The sequence below is a fragment of the Hemiscyllium ocellatum genome, chromosome 12 (assembly GCF_020745735.1).
Source record: "Hemiscyllium ocellatum isolate sHemOce1 chromosome 12, sHemOce1.pat.X.cur, whole genome shotgun sequence".
Lineage (NCBI taxonomy): Eukaryota > Metazoa > Chordata > Chondrichthyes > Orectolobiformes > Hemiscylliidae > Hemiscyllium > Hemiscyllium ocellatum.
Genome location: NC_083412.1, coordinates 51,942,980 through 51,958,953, shown reverse-complemented (window position 1 = coordinate 51,958,953; position 15,974 = coordinate 51,942,980). Strand labels below are relative to the sequence as shown.

General features: G+C 40.3%; 1 protein-coding gene across 2 annotated transcripts in view; it reads left to right on the top strand.

Annotated features, from left to right (window-relative positions):
- Positions 1–15,974, top strand: part of LOC132820758 (X-linked retinitis pigmentosa GTPase regulator-like) — a 100,013-nt gene that overhangs the window by 60,120 nt on the left and 23,919 nt on the right. For both annotated transcript variants that reach the window (XM_060833045.1, XM_060833046.1), the window contains exon 14: positions 14,603–14,749. In XM_060833045.1, the coding sequence (XP_060689028.1) occupies positions 14,603–14,749 (147 nt within the window). The remainder of the gene's footprint in view (positions 1–14,602; positions 14,750–15,974) is intronic.

Here is a 15,974-nt window from a genome sequence, read left to right as displayed (position 1 = left end):
TTGTGAATCAGTTGCAAATATAAAATTGTTGGATTTTCCTTTTCATTCCCATGCTGTGTATTCATCATCCAAATCAACTAAACATTGGACTGGATCAAATTCTAATAGTTGTGTACCTGGTTTGTTGAGTAGACCATTTATGCTGTGTCTTATTTCATCTGAAAAGTCTTTTGAAGTGAATTGAGGATTATTTGCAATTTCTCACTTGTCTTCAGAAGCTGCTACACTCATTTTCATCCTGTCTTTTCACATTTTTCAAACTCGATACTTGCTTTCTGCTCAACGACTCATCATCTCAAGTCATAAGAAGAAAGGAAAGGACCATCAGTTCGCAGCACACTCAGCCATGAACAGAATGTTTACTAAAATGAATACATTAAAAATTGAATGGCAGTTTAATTCTTCCTTTCTGGAAACAAGTGAGAACTAGAAGATTGAAAACTTATCAATGAAGGGAAGAATTGACAAAGAAGATGACCATAGAAGTTAACTTGTTACTTAATGGTAACTGATTAGTCCAAAATAATGTTTAACAAGAAATTCCTTCATTCTGATTTACAGCAAACTTGCACTAAAAGTACCTTCTGCTCCATTTTAAATTTTGTCTCTAATATCAAGTGGAAGAACCACATTAACGTTTTCAGTATTGAGAACTAATTGCCCATAATGCTGTTTTAAAGAAAGGCAGGGTGTTCTCTGTGCTGGCGCTTATCACAAGTCCCTTTCTTTCACCTGCACAATTGATGTTCCTTCACTAGTAGAACCCCATTCTCTTTCCCTAGCTAGTATTTAATTGGCATACCACACAGTTTATCTGTCTTTAGTCACATCCCTTTTAAACACCCTCTCCACAAGATCACTACTTTGTTCTCTTGTGCCCACTGGATGCCCACATATTCTTATTGTCCAGTAGGAGGACATCACATACACAAGCAGTTGGGCAATTCCAAACAGCAGCTTTTACTTACAGCCAATAAAAGCAAACACAGTCAAAACCAATAGAGGCAGAAATTGCCCTCACAATGCTGACCGAATGCCAGCATTAAGACCACGTATTTTTCAGTCCATGATGGATGGTCTTTGACAGCAGGTCGCATCTACTGAAATCAGGTGTCAATCAAGTCCTGTCTGCATAGTAGCATGAGTGCAGCTGAGCTCTGTCATGCACAAGGATAGCTTTCTCCAACTCAGTGTACGCATCATTCTCCTTGATAGATTACTCCAATTCTTTCAGCTCCACAGCATCTATCACATCACTTCATTGCCTGCATCAATTGTTTAGGGCACAGTGTGCTTTGTTGATGCAGCTAACTCTACCTGAACTATGTTGGAGGATTCTCCTCATATTGCTCCAAGCAAAGAAACCACATTGTCAGACGTTCTGTCATCTACTTTACCACGACTCTGGTTGCAGCATGTGCACCAACTTGATGAAGGTGCCACATTGGCTGAGTAACCAACATATTACATCAAAAAGGGATTGCCTGCTGCCCTCTGACACATTTCCTATCTCAAACTCAGGTGACCTTATGAAACTTGCCATTGAATTCAGTACAGTCAGTAGTTATTCTGCATGTTCCCGTCATCCCATCAAGTTTCACAAATGATAGAATGGTTTTGGTTAGCATTCTTCTCCTGTTAAGTCACTCTCTCTAACATCTGCATAACTTAAATAACAATTTTAGGTCTATAAGCACCAAGATACCTTTGAACAACATTTGTCCCTTAAACATGTTCCCTCTGCATGCATTACAAATGGTTGAAATCATGATTTTATAGAGTCATAGAGATGTACTGCATGGAAACAGACTCTTTGATCCAACTCATCCATGACAATCAGATATCCCAACCCAATCTAGTCCCACTTGCCAGCACCTGGTCCATATCCCTCTAAACCCTTTCTATTCTCATACCCATTCAGATGCCTTTTAAATGTTACAATTGTACTAGCCTCCACAGCTTCCTCTGGCAGCTCATTCCATACACTTACCACCCTCTGAGTGAAAAAGTTGCCTCTTATGTCTCTCTTATATCTTTCCCCTCTCACCCTAAACCTACGCACTCTAGTTCTGGACTCCCCCTCCCCAGGGAAAAGACTTTGTCTGTTTATCCTATCCATGCCCCTCATGATTTTATAAACATCTATAAGGTCACCCCTCAGCGTCCGAAGCTCCAGGGAAAAGCAGCCCTAGCCTATTTAACCTCCCCCTATAGCTCAAATCCTCCAACCCTGGCAACATCCTTGTAAATCTTTTCTGAACCCTTTCAAGTTTCACATCTTCCCGATGGGGAGGAGACCAGAATTGCATGTAATATTCCATCAGTGGCCTAACCAATGCCCTGTACAGCTGCAACATGATCTCCCAACTCCTGTACTCAACACTCTGACCAATAAAGGAAAGCATACCAAACGCCTTCTTCACTATCCTATCTACCTGCAACTCCACTTTCAAAGAGCTGTGAACCTGCACTCCAAGATCTCTTTGTTCAGCAACACTCCCTAGGACCTTACCATTAAGTGTATAAGTCCTACTAAGATTTGCTTTCCCAAAATGCAGCACCTCGCATTTATCTGAATTAAACTCCATCTGCAACTTCTCAACCCACTGGCCCATCTGGTCAAGATCCCGTTGTAATCTGAAGTAACCTTTGCTGTCCACTACACCTCAATTTTGGTGTCATCAGCAAATGCATGAACTATACCTCTTATGCTCCCATCCAAATCATTTATATAAATGATGAAAAGTAGTGGACCCAGCACCAATCCTTGCAGCACTCCACTGGTCACAGGCCTCCAGTCTTAAAAAAAAAACCCTGTCTTCTACCTTTGAGCCAGTCCTGTATCCAAATGTCGAGTTCTCCTTGTATTCCGTGAGATCTAACCTTGCTCACTAGTCTCCCATGGGGAAACTTGCCAAATAGCTTACTGAGGTCCATATAGATCACATCTACCACTCTGCCCTCATCAATCCTCTTTGTTACATCTTCAAAAAACTCAATCAAGTTTGTGAGACATGATTTCCCATGCGCAAAGCCACATTGACTATTCCTAATCAGTCCTTGCCTTTCCAAATACATGATCCTGTCCCTCAGGATTCCCTCTTTTTTCAAATAGAATATAGTCACAGTTTGCAACATGTACATCATGTATTAACCCCTTCAGTGTCCTAGCATCTAGCAGGTATGGATCCCATGCTTTTGCCCATCAAACTGCAATGGCTCCACCCTACCTGGGCAATAGCCCAGCCAATTAACACTTGCATTTTGCATCCAGAAAACAGCAAGTGATTGCAGGAAATGCAAGTTGCAATGGATGCCATCAGTACTGGCTCAGATTGTTTGCCAATACTAGCTCCGCCCTCCTGCAATACCTCACGCCTCCATGTCCCCATTTGTCTCACTGTACCCTTTCTATCTACATCCCTTACCCCACGTTGTTCTTCACCTGCAACTGTCCTCCTTGCCTGTAGAATATTATATTAGATTAGATTAGATTAGATTACTTACAGTGTGGAAACAGGCCCTTCGGCCCAACAAGTCCACACCGACCCACCGAAGCGCACCCCACCCAGAAGCTGACATTAAACCTTAATAATGCCCACCTGTTCTCTATGCTACCAATGGAGGCCATGCTGCTGATCTCTGTCACTAGATTCTCTTCCATGCCCACCATTGCTATTCCTCATATGCTCTATACACCTTCAGTTTACCTCCATCCATGTCTATGTCCCTACTTCCATGCATGCCTCTGCTTTCCCCCAATGCCTTTTAGCATGTCACCTGCTGCCCCTACTCTATCAATGATCAGCCATTAGGCGCCCAGGACTCTGACTGCCTGATTGATCAGATCCCTGACCGCTCACTTACTGACATACATGAGTCCCCTGACTGCTGATGCTGGTGCTGGCCCTGTAGGACTGAGCTTTGCCCACTTGCCAGACTGTAGTCAGACAGCTCCCAAACCTTAATTGTCCCAAGCTGACAACTGACCATTGCCAAACTGCTGATCTGTGTGCGGACTGTGCCTGTGACTAATGGATAGTGTTCTGCCACCCCTTGACTGGAGTGAGAACTGGCCCCCCACTAGTTTCTGACATGGCTATTTGGTTGAATAAGTGTGCAGTCTGTTTGCCGTGAAGAAAGTCAGTATGTGTTAGATTGACATTGCTGCCCTTCATGAATGCAACCCCAAGACCCCCTTGACAACTCCCTAATGACAAGCAGACTGTGTGTCCGCACAAAATAGCCAGTACTGATTCAGGCAGCTCTGCCTGAATCACCAATGTACTAACAGGAATGGCAAAGTAAAACAAGTATGGAAGTGGGCCACTGGAAGAACAAATGAACAAGCCTTGAGCTGCACACAGGTCTAATCTGTGAGCTGGGTGCCTGTCCGTGTGAGATATGCTCTTATAGCAGCCTTCAGTGCTAGTTGTCAGTGTGCTGTACAATGCACATGTATCAGAAAGGAGCCATGGTGATCATGTGCGATATGCATATTATCAGATGCCAATGTCCATGGACAAGGGGTACATGTGGCTGATGCCCATACATTATGTCCTGAGATACTGCTTTGAGCTAAACAACATGGAAGTTTCTCTCAACCAGTGGTGTGCTGCATTTGCCAGGTACTTGTCAAGAATTCCTGACATCTATATTGTTCAGTGCATTTGATAAGAGAGGAAGCTGAATATTAATAAGCTGTGTAACTGTTAATGAAGCCTTTAACAAGCTATAGTTCCCTTTAATTGACAACTCATTGCTGCCTAAGAAAATACACATCAATACTTGGCAAATGCATAAAAGATGCTGTGAATTGGGCCTTGCTGAACTTCTCACCCAATTCTGCCTTCTACCTTGCCATTGCTTGTGTCACTCGGACCTCTGTAAAATTCCACACAAAGTCTTTGTTTAGCTTCTCTGCCAGTTTCCCATTAAGTTGTCTTGTCCTTTGGCATCAATATTCTCCAGAAATCTGTTGATTGAGCTTCTACAGCCCTTTGGGGTAGAGAATTGCAAAGATTCACCACTCTGTGAGTAAGAGATTTCTCCTCATCTCAGTCTTAAAAGACCTTCCCCTCATCCTTAGATTATTTCTAGAATCACTGGGCTGGAGGAACATTTTATCTTTATCCCTTGTCAGGCCCAATAAGAATTTTGTAAGTTTCAATGAAATCACCTGTTCTTCAAACTCTCGAGAAGACAGACTGATTTTCCTCAACTCCCTTCATTAAACATTGTGTCATGCTCAGGATTCATCTGGTGAAACTCCGTTGCACTTTCTCTATCCTGCCTTAGATAGGAAACCAAAACTATATGTAATTCTATGTTTGTCGTCTTACCAAGACATTATACAATTGCAGCAAGACATCTTGACTTCTGTATTCAAATTCCCTTGCAGAGACATCCAACATACCGTTTGCTTTCCGAACTGCTTGCTGCACCTGCATGTTCACATTTAGTGACTCATGAACAAGAACATTTGGAAATCAACACTTCACTATCCCTCTCAGTTTAAGAAATATTCAACCCTTCTGATTTTTCTGCAAAAATGGATAACTTCACATTTATTTCCATATGAAATCTGGCATATTATTGCTCCTTCATTAGCATTTCCAAATCCCCTTGAAGCACCTTGGTGTCATCTGCAAATTTGAAAATATTTACAATTCATTCCCACATCAAATGATTTCATAAGTGTTGTGAACAGCTGTAGACCTTTAGGTTAAACTTGCTGCCAGTCATGTCTCCCGAATGAGAGAATGGCCATATAGTCCTTTGGGACTATGGCGACTTTACTCGCACTATGAGCTTGGATAGAGGATTTGATAACTAATAGAATACGGAGAGTTCGGATTAAGGGGAGCATTTTCAGAAATGCAACCTGTAACAGTTTAAACAAATGAGAGGTGACTTATTGAAACATATAAGATTCCTGGGGATGACAGGGTAGATACAAAAACATCATTTCCACTTAAGAGCGAGTTTCAGATCTGTGAGCATATCTCAGAGTAGGGGTCACTCATTTAAGAACGAGGTGAGGAGGAGTTTCTTTTTTTCAGAGGGTAATGAACCTGTGGCATTCTACACTGCAGAGGGCTGTCGAGACTAGGCAATTAAGTTTATTTAAGGCTGAGATATACAGGTGTTTTAATTAGCAAAGTAAGCAAAGATTATAGGGAAAAGGCAGGAATGTGGAGATGAGGATTATCAGATCAGCCATGATCTCATTGAATGGCAGAGCTAACATAGTGGGCTGAATGGCCACTTGTGTACCTACATTTTATGGTCTCTTAGACACTAACACTTTCCCTACTACTTGCATCAAAATTAACAGCTATGTAGTTCTCCATTCTCCCTCTTCCTCTCTTAGAGTTTACATTTGCTACTTTCCAGTCTGTGGGAACCTTTCCATCATTTAAAGAAATTTAGAAGTTAACCACTATCTCTGTGGCTTTCTCCCTTAACTCTGTGATGTAACTGATCCAGGGGATTTATCAATTTTCAATCCATTTAATTTTTGAAGTATTACCTTTTTACTGATACTAATTTAGTTTAGTTCCTCAGTCCTGAGTCACTTAGTTGCTTTAATGTATGTTTCAATGTATATTCTTCCATAAAGATGGCTACAGCATAGTTGATCAGTTTCCCCTCCATTTCCCTGTTCTGCACTATAGATTTTCCTGTTAGCACATGTTATTTGCCCACATTTGCCGTAGTTAATCTTTCCACACACCTAAAGAAGCTTTTACAGTCTATCTTCCACAAATCCAGTCCATCTGGATGCTGGGTCAGATGTTAATTTTAAATCTGAGATAGTTAATTTTTTTTAAGGAAAGGTATTAAGGGTTATGGGCCAAAGCCAGGTATATGGAAATGAGCATTCAATGGTACAATGAAAAGAAAGTGCTTACTATCTGGGGGCCTATAAACCGCTCCCACCAGTATTTGCTTCTGCTTATTGTTTCTTAGTTGCATCTAAACTGATTCTACATTTTGATCCTTCTAAGATCCTCTCTCAGTAACATACTGAGTTCATCCTAATTCCTAGTCAAGAAGGATGCATTGGGTAAACTAGGAAACTAGAGTTCGGTCAGTTTCCTTAGTACTAGGGCAACATTTGAAAGCAATTCTGAGGGACAGAATTAATCTCCTTTTAGCGAGGCAGGGATTAATTAAGAACGGTCAGCATAGCTTTTGTTAAGGGGATGTCATGTCTGACCAACTTGATTGACTTTTTCGAAAAAGTGACCAGGTGTGTAGATGAGGGCAGTGTTTTTGATATTGTCTACTTGGACTTCAGCAAGGCTTTTGATAAAGCTACGCATGGGACACTGATCGTAAAAGTAAGGGTTCATGGATCCAAAGAATTTTGATAAATTGGATTGAAAAATGTCTGAGTGACTGTAAGCAAGGGGTGTTTTCAGACAACAAGTTTATGTCCAGTTGGATCCCACAAGATTCAGTATTGGGGCCCTTGCTGTAGGAGTGTTGATCAGTAAGTTCACAAACAACACAAAAATTGGTGGGGTGGTAAATAATACTGAGGAGGACAGACTTGGATTACAGGAAGATATAGACAGGCTAGTCAGAGGGAGTCATCAGTATTAAATGAAATTCAATCCAGATAAATGTGAGGTGATGCATTGGGCAGAGCAGATAAGATAAGGCAATACATGATGAACAGTAGGACCCTGGGAAGCACCGAGAAACCGGTATATGCAGGTGATGTACACAGGTTCCTCAAACTATTGGGACAGGTGGATAAATTGGTAAGAAGGCTTATAGTATACTTTTATTTGTTAGTCGAGGCATAAAATTTAAGATTGGGGAATTATGCTCGAATTATATAAAATGCTGCTTAGGCTACAGCTAAAGTATCATGATATGCTGTTCTGGAATCCACATTATAGGAGGGGTAGCACTGGGCAAGCTGCAAAGATTTACTGGGATGCTGCCTGGACTGGTGAGCTGCAGTTATAGAACATAGAACATAAAACAAAAAACAATACAGTGCAGAACAGGCCCTTCAGCCCTTGCAGTTGCGCCGACATGTGAACTAATCTAAGTCCATCCTTCTACACTATCTCATCATCATCCATATGCTTATCCAAGGACTGCTTAAATGCCCCTAATGTGGCTGCGTTAACTACATTGGCTGGCAGGGCATTTCATGCTCTTATCACTCTGAGTAAAGAACCTGTCTCTGACATCTGTATTAAATCTATCACCCCTCAATTTGTAGCTATGCCCCTTTGTACAAGCCGATGTCATCATCCTAGGAAAAAGACTCTCACTGTCCACCCTATCTAATCCTTTGATTATATTGTTTGTCTCTATTAAAACCCCTCTTCGCCGCCTTCTCTCCAATGACAGCAGACCCAAGTCCATAAGACCATAAGACATAGGAGTGGAAGTAAGGCCATTCGGCCCATCGAGTCCACTCTGCCATTCAATCATGGCTGATGGGCATTTCAACTCCACTTACCAGCGTTCTCCCCGTAGCCCTTAATTCCTCGAGACAACAAGAATCTATCAATCTCTGATAGTCCCTCAGCCTTTCCTCATAAGACTTTCTCTCTAGACCAGGCAACATACTGATAAATCTCCTCTGCACCTTTTCCAATGCTTTCCTCTGCTGCCTGTCCCGAAGTCCACCTTGGAGGATGGTTACCCGAAGGTCCAAGGCTGAATGTCCTGGACCACTGAAGTGTTCCCCAACTGGGAGGGAACCCTCCTGTCTGTTGATTGTTCTGCAGTGCCCATTCATCAGTTGTCGTAGCCTGTGCTCGTTTCCCCAATGTACCATGCCTCCGGGCATCCTTGCCTGCAACGTATAAGATAGACTATGTTGGCTGAGTCACACGAGTACCTGCCATGTACAAGGTGGGAGGTGTTCTAGCGTGTAATAGTGGTATCTATGTCACAATCTGACACGTCTTGCAGCGTCCACTGTGACAGGGTTGTATGGAGTTGTGGAGTCTCACAGACTTAAGACACTCTGCATTCACTATATAATATATATGCACGCGCACACACACACTTTCTCACACTCACATTCCCCCACCCTAGACAGACAAAGACCCACATGCACACACATATTTTGTGGGGTGAATTTGTACTTGTAGAGTTACATTACACTTTGCTCACAAACTGCATACATTCATGTAGAACTCTGAGCTCAAAAACTGCATGAATTTATGTAAAACTCTGTTATCTCACTTTTTAGATTAGAATCAATCTAAACATCAGGTCATAGACAGAGAACACAGGGGGCTAACATCTTCAACATATTGTCTAGCTATCACCATTATTAACAGCTAACCCGAGAATGCAACTTTTAAAAAAAGGTTTTGTGATTTACATGTGAAAGAAGTGAAACTATCACTGTATTCTAACAGATGAAAGGCTTAACAGACAATCAATTTTTCAATGTATAATTTCAGTTACATCACACTGCAAATTTTTGCTATAAATTCTGTGTTATGATCGAGCCCTCCACAATCACCTGATGAAGGAGCGTCACTGCGAAAGCTAGTGTGCTTCCAATTAAACCTGTTGGACTATAACCTGGTGTTGACTGATTTTTAACTTTGAGAGGTCTGGACAAAGTAGATAGGGAAAAAAGTTAAAGATTTGACGAAAGAACTGAAAGCAATATCAGAAATAAAAGAACATTTTCATGCAGTGAAAGTTAAGGCCTGAAATGCATTGCTGAAGAGTGTAGTGCTTTCCTATTATCCTATGAAGGTGGTAGTGAGCTAACTTCTTGAACACGTCGGTTAATTTGTTGTCGGCACACCAATAATTGTGTTGGGAAACAGTAGTCCAATTTTGACCCAGGACCATTGATGGAATGTCAAAATATTTCCAATTGGAATCATAATTTTTTCTGTACAGAGGGAGGTCATTCGACCCATTGTGTTTGCACTGGCTCCCGAAAGAGCTACATAACTTGTTTCATTCTCCAGCCCTATCTCTTTAGCCCTCAAAATTAATCACTTTCAAACATATGGCCATCTCTGTTTTGAAAGCTTGCATGGAATCTGCCTCCACCAATTGCCAGGAAACCCATTCCAAATCCCAACAATTGCTTAAAGAACTTTCTGCTCACTTCACTCTGTTACTAATAATATTGAAATTATGACCCCTAGTTACTGACCTACCAACTAGTGGAAACAGAATATCCTTTTTTACCCTGTAAACTTTGTTCACAATTTTGAACACCTCATCTCTCAATCTTCTCCGCTCCAATGATAATACGCCCAATTTCTCTAACCTTTCCATGTATTTAAAGTTCTTCATTCTTGGTATCATTCCAGTAAATGTCCTTTGCACTCTCTTGAGGGCTTTAACATCCTTCCTTAAATAGGTGCTTAGAACTAAACACCTACTCCAAATGTGGTCTGGCCAACAATTTTGAGGTGCAGCATCACTTCCTTCCTTTTATACTACATGCTTCTATTTATAAACCTAAGGATCCTATAAGCCTTCTTAATAACTCTTTCAATTTGCCTGCCAACCTTCTGTTCCTGTACTCCCCATAAATTTGTACCATTGAGCCTGTATTTTCTCTCCATGTTTCTTCAACCAAAATGTATCACCTTGCTTTTCTCTGCCTTGAATTTCATCTGCCTATTTGGACAACTCATCAATGTCTCTCTGAAGTCACTCAGCATCACCCTCACAATTCACTATTCTCCCTAGCTTAGTATCATCTGCAAATTTAGAGATTTCATCCTCAATACTAATCTCCGAATCATTTATACAAATCAGACAAAGCAAGCATCCCACTCTGTTCTGTGGAGAACACCACTTTGAACTCCTCTTCAATTTGAGAAATGCCCATCTCTACACATCCTCTGTTTTCCTTTCTTTTAGCCAACTTCCAGTCCATGCTGCCAAGGACTCAATAATCCCAGACATTTCTAATTTGCTAACCAACCCGTCATGAGGTACAGTATCAAATGCTCTTTGAAAGTATAAATATATAATATTCACAGCATTACTCTCATCCACTGCGTCTATCACCTCGTCAAAGAGTTCGAGTTTGTCACTCATGACCTGCCCTTGACAAAACCATATTGACTGTCTAGTATGAACTTATTTTTCTCTATTTATTTATTTACCTTCTCTTGTATTATGACCTCCATCAGTTTTCCCACTATTAATGTCAGGCTGACAGTCTTATGGTTTCCTAGGGTTTCGAGATTGGCGGTAGAGCTGCCTTTGTCCTTCTAGATGGAAATGACTATGCGTTTTGAAGGTTCACCTGGTGAACCTTGGTGAATTTCTGCAATGCATCATGTAAATAGTGCAGAGTGTTGCTACTGTGGAGGCTCTGTAGAGAATGAATGTTTGTGGTTGTGCAAATCAAATGGTTTGGATTGTGATAGTGTCAGTGACAATGCACTCATCCAGGTAAGTAGGTGGTGCTCCTTCACACTCCTGATTATGACTTTTAGTAGGGGGACAAGCTTTGGGAAGTCAGGAGGTCTGTTATATTCTGCAGCATCCCTGGTTTCTGACCTGCTTTTGGAGTCACAATATTAATATTGCTTGTGTTGTTCAATTTCTAATTAGTGATTACAGCCAGAATATTGGTGGTGGCAGCTTCAGTGATGGTTATGCCATTGAATGTTCAGGGGCAATGGTTAGGTTCTCTTGTTGGTGATGGTTATTGCCAGGCTCACTGTGGTGTGAATGTAATTGTATTTGGGCACGAACTAGTCAGTATCTGAGAAGCTGCAATTGGTGTTGAACATTGTGCAACCATCAGCGAACATCTAGGTTCTGACATTTTGATGGAAGAAAGGGCATTGATGAATTAGCTCAAGATGGTTGAGCCTACAACACTACTGAAAAAATCTTGAAGAGATGTCTTTGGACTCAGATGACTGACCTGTAACAACAGCAACACCCATCTTCCTTTGAGCTAAATACAATTCCAATAAGCCGAGAGTTTTCCTTATTGACTCTAGTTTTGTAGAGGTCCTTTTGTAGAGCTGTCACTCTCACCTCACCTCTGGAATGCAACTCTCTTGCCCATGCTTGAACCAAAACTGTAATGAGGTAAGTAGTTGAGTGACTCTAATGCAACTTAAGCATCAGTGAGCATGTCATTAATAACCAAGTGCTGCTTAATAGCACAGTTGATGATCCCTTATATTACTTTACTACTGATCAAGTGTAGACTGATGAGGCAGCAATTGGCTCGGTTGGATTGTGCTGCTTTTTGTGCTCAGGGTATGCCTGTGCAATTTTCCATATTGCTGTTAGTTAAGTAAGAAATTAAAGAGTTAAAACAGGAAAAACAACACTCAAAAATTCAATGCCAATTAGGATAATACAGTTGAATTATTTGTCTTCCATGAATTTCCTTTAACATTGATTCCCTTCACCACAAATGCAAGGCGACATCAGTATGTACAACCTACAAGGTGTACAACAGTTTCTCATCCAGACTCCTTTGACAGCAACTTTGAAACCTATGACCTCTACCACCCAGATACATGGGAACTTGCAAGTTCCCCTCCAAACCACGCACCATTCTGATTTGTGACTGTATAATTGTGCTGTCACTGTTTCAAAATCCTGGAACAGTATTGTGGGTGTACCTAAAACCCAAAGACTGCTGCAGTTTAAGAAGGTGGCTTAACGCAACCTGCTCAGAGGCAATTAGGGATGGTGTAGGAATGTCCACATACTGAATGAATAATCATTTTTACAAAGTAAATCCGGTGTATAAAGCTAGTCTTAGTGATGGAGATGATAGCAACTATCATTGACTGATAAAAAAACACATTTAGTTTATTAATACCTTGTAGGGAAAGATCTCTTTGCTTGGTCTGGCCTGGAGATAACTTCAGTTTTTCAGCAAGTAATGCAATCTTAACTGCTCTGTGAAATTTGGCAATTATGTGTGGACAAAAAGTACTTGTCAGTGATACCCACATCCTATGAAAGAATGAAAAAATAATAAAAGTGGGTCATTCAAAGTGATAATATAGTGGTTTGCAAGTTACTATGCAATTTCAAATGATTAGTAAACCTTAGTCTATTTACCTTCAGATTTGGAGGCAAAGGGATACTTCTATGATTCAAACTATATAAAGCATAGCTAAACCATCTTAAAGGAATTATTATATAAATTTTATTTATTAATCTTGGCATCTTATGGGGCTACAACTATTGAAGAAATGGAGTATTATTAAATGGCAGACTTGGATGGAAAAAGGCCAACCTGACACTAAGAAGCCCTTGTTAAGCTTGAATTTTTTTTTAGCTTAGCTGCTTGAGACAGAATATTTGTGGTAGCTTAATATGCAGAATAAAAAACTGAGTGAGTACCTGTTTGAGGTGATACAGAGATTTCAAGGACTAATTTTCCAATCAGGGATTGTATCCATATAATTAATTCATATTTCTAAATTTTAAAATAACTTTCTTTGGAAGTAAAGATCATAAATGGCTGAAGTAGAAGTTTGAAATATGGCAATATTTATTGTCTTAGGGATACAAATTGTCATTTTAAATTTGATTTATCAACACGAATGCCATAATCCTAGAATGTCGTGCCCACCAACTACTTCCTCACATTCCAGCTCCTGACAATTTTTTTAGGATTCCTAAAGAATATTGAACCGATGTTATGATATTCTGCAATAAATCTTAATCACAGATGCTGAAAAATGGAATTTCTGTTAAGTATAGATGTATTTTTGGTAATAGGAATACATTGTCAAATGTAATTAGCAATTTTCAAAATGGATTATTACCTAAATGAACTGAAAAGGTTTGACATTGCAATATTCAGCATTCTTGCAAAGTCCAAGAAGTATTAATAAAGTAAATCAAATACTTCTTACCACAACTACCTGATGAAGGAGCGGTGCTCCGAAAGCGAGTGCTTCCAAATAAACCTGTTGGACTATAACCTGGAAGTGTGAGATTTTTAACTTTGTCCTGACCAGCCCAACACCAGCACCTCCAAGTCAAATGTTTATTGATAGTGAAGACACAGTTTATTTATGCCAACAGATAATAACACTGAAGGGAAAAGTGCAACTTATGTGTAAAAATATATAAGGTGGCTACAATTCTGTGGCTACCGATGTTAGCCAATTGAAATGCACAGTTGGCAAACTGGTCATGAGATCAAATGGCAACAGAACTCTGTGCATTGGTGCTTCAATTTATACATAGAGCTTTGTTTTACTAGCAACTAAATTTTTATGCTTAGTGTTCACAAAATAAATGTCTGCTTTCTAGCAACATTAAAATAAATTGCATCAGTTTTCAAAATGTATATTAGCACCTCAGTTTTGTATAGGATGTAATATATAAAATATTTCTCATCATTCCATTTGTTACAATATTTGGCCTTAGTATGTGTAAGATCAGGAATTTACAAATTGATTATTTGCACATTTACCAAAATGAGGCACAATATAAATATAAGCACATATTATTTTCTATTATTCATTTAACAATTCTTTTGAAAAACTTAACTCCACCATATACATTCAGCATTTTTGTTTTCTTGTAATTTCCTTTGAATGGAAATATAATGTATATCAAGATAAATTATCTTTCATTGCAGAAGGAGATTTTACAAAATGAAGAAGTTGAAGATGAAAACCATGAAAAGGAGAATAATAAAGAATTGGCTGACAGTGTGGATGAGGTGGATAATGGTGAAATAATAGCAAAAAAAGAACTCAGATTTGATAATGAAAGAGAAAATTATGTAAGTGAATAGGATAAATGTCAGATGTTTGTACCCTAACTTTCCCTATTTACCCTAATTTGCTTAGAGAAGCTCCTTTTACCTTAGCATGATTGGTTTTGTACGTTTTCAGAATATGTGTTATTACATTTAAAAAATGTATTTGTTTGGCACTTCAGAATTTGCATATTGCTGAAAAGAATGAAATGTTACTGAAGCTGTTTGTCTTGCACTCACCAGGACAAATATAAGAATGCTAAATTTCAAGCAATCATAATTTGTATCACAAAAAAGGGTGCTGATTTATTGGCAAGTGATTGGCTGAGATGTTCATATGGAGAAAACAACAGGACACTGTAGCCTCTCTAAACTCTTAGGTAATTCAAAAAAAGGCACTAGGCTTCAATGTAATCCTTTAGTTTGCAGAGAATGGTTTGCTTCATATGATTATGTGTCACTTCTAGCAACCTTAAATGTTCTAAGCTTGACTAATTATCTTGAGTTGATTGTTAGTTTAGTTGCTAGTGCAGAGGATTGTTCAGATCTGATATCCAATCACAGAATCACAGGTTACAGTAGATATTTTATTTTGGGGTTTGCAAACATGGCTGAAAATGTGTTGCTGGTTAAAGCACAGCAGGTCAGGCAGCATCCAAAGAACAGGAAATTCGACGTTTCGGGCAAAAGCCCTTCATCAGGAATGAGGAAAGTGTGTCCAGCAGGCTAAGATAAAAGGTAGGGAGGAGAGACTTGGGAGAGGGGCGATGGAGATGTGATAAGTGGAAGGAGGTCAAGGTGAGGGTGATAGGCCGGAGTGGGGTGGGGGCGGAGAGGTCAGGAAGAAGATTGCAGGTTAGGAGGGCGATGCTGAGTTCGAAGGAAACGACTGAGACAAGATGGGGGGAGGGGAAATGAGGAAACTGGAGAAATCTGAGTTCATCCCTTGTGGTTGGAGGGTTCCCAGGCGGAAGATGAGGCGCTCTTCCTCCAACCGTCGTGTTGTTATGTTCTGGCGATGGAGGAGTCCAAGGACCTGCATGTCCTTGGTGGAGTGGGAGGAGGAGTTAAAGTGTTGAGCCACGGGGTGGTTGGGTTGGTTGGTCCGGGCGTCCCAGAGGTGTTCCCTGAAGCGTTCCGCAAGTAGGCGGTCCGTCTCCCCAATATAGAGGAGGCCACATCAGGTGCAGCGGATGCAATAGATGATGTGTGTGGAGGTGCAGGTGAATTTGTGGCGGATATTGAAGGA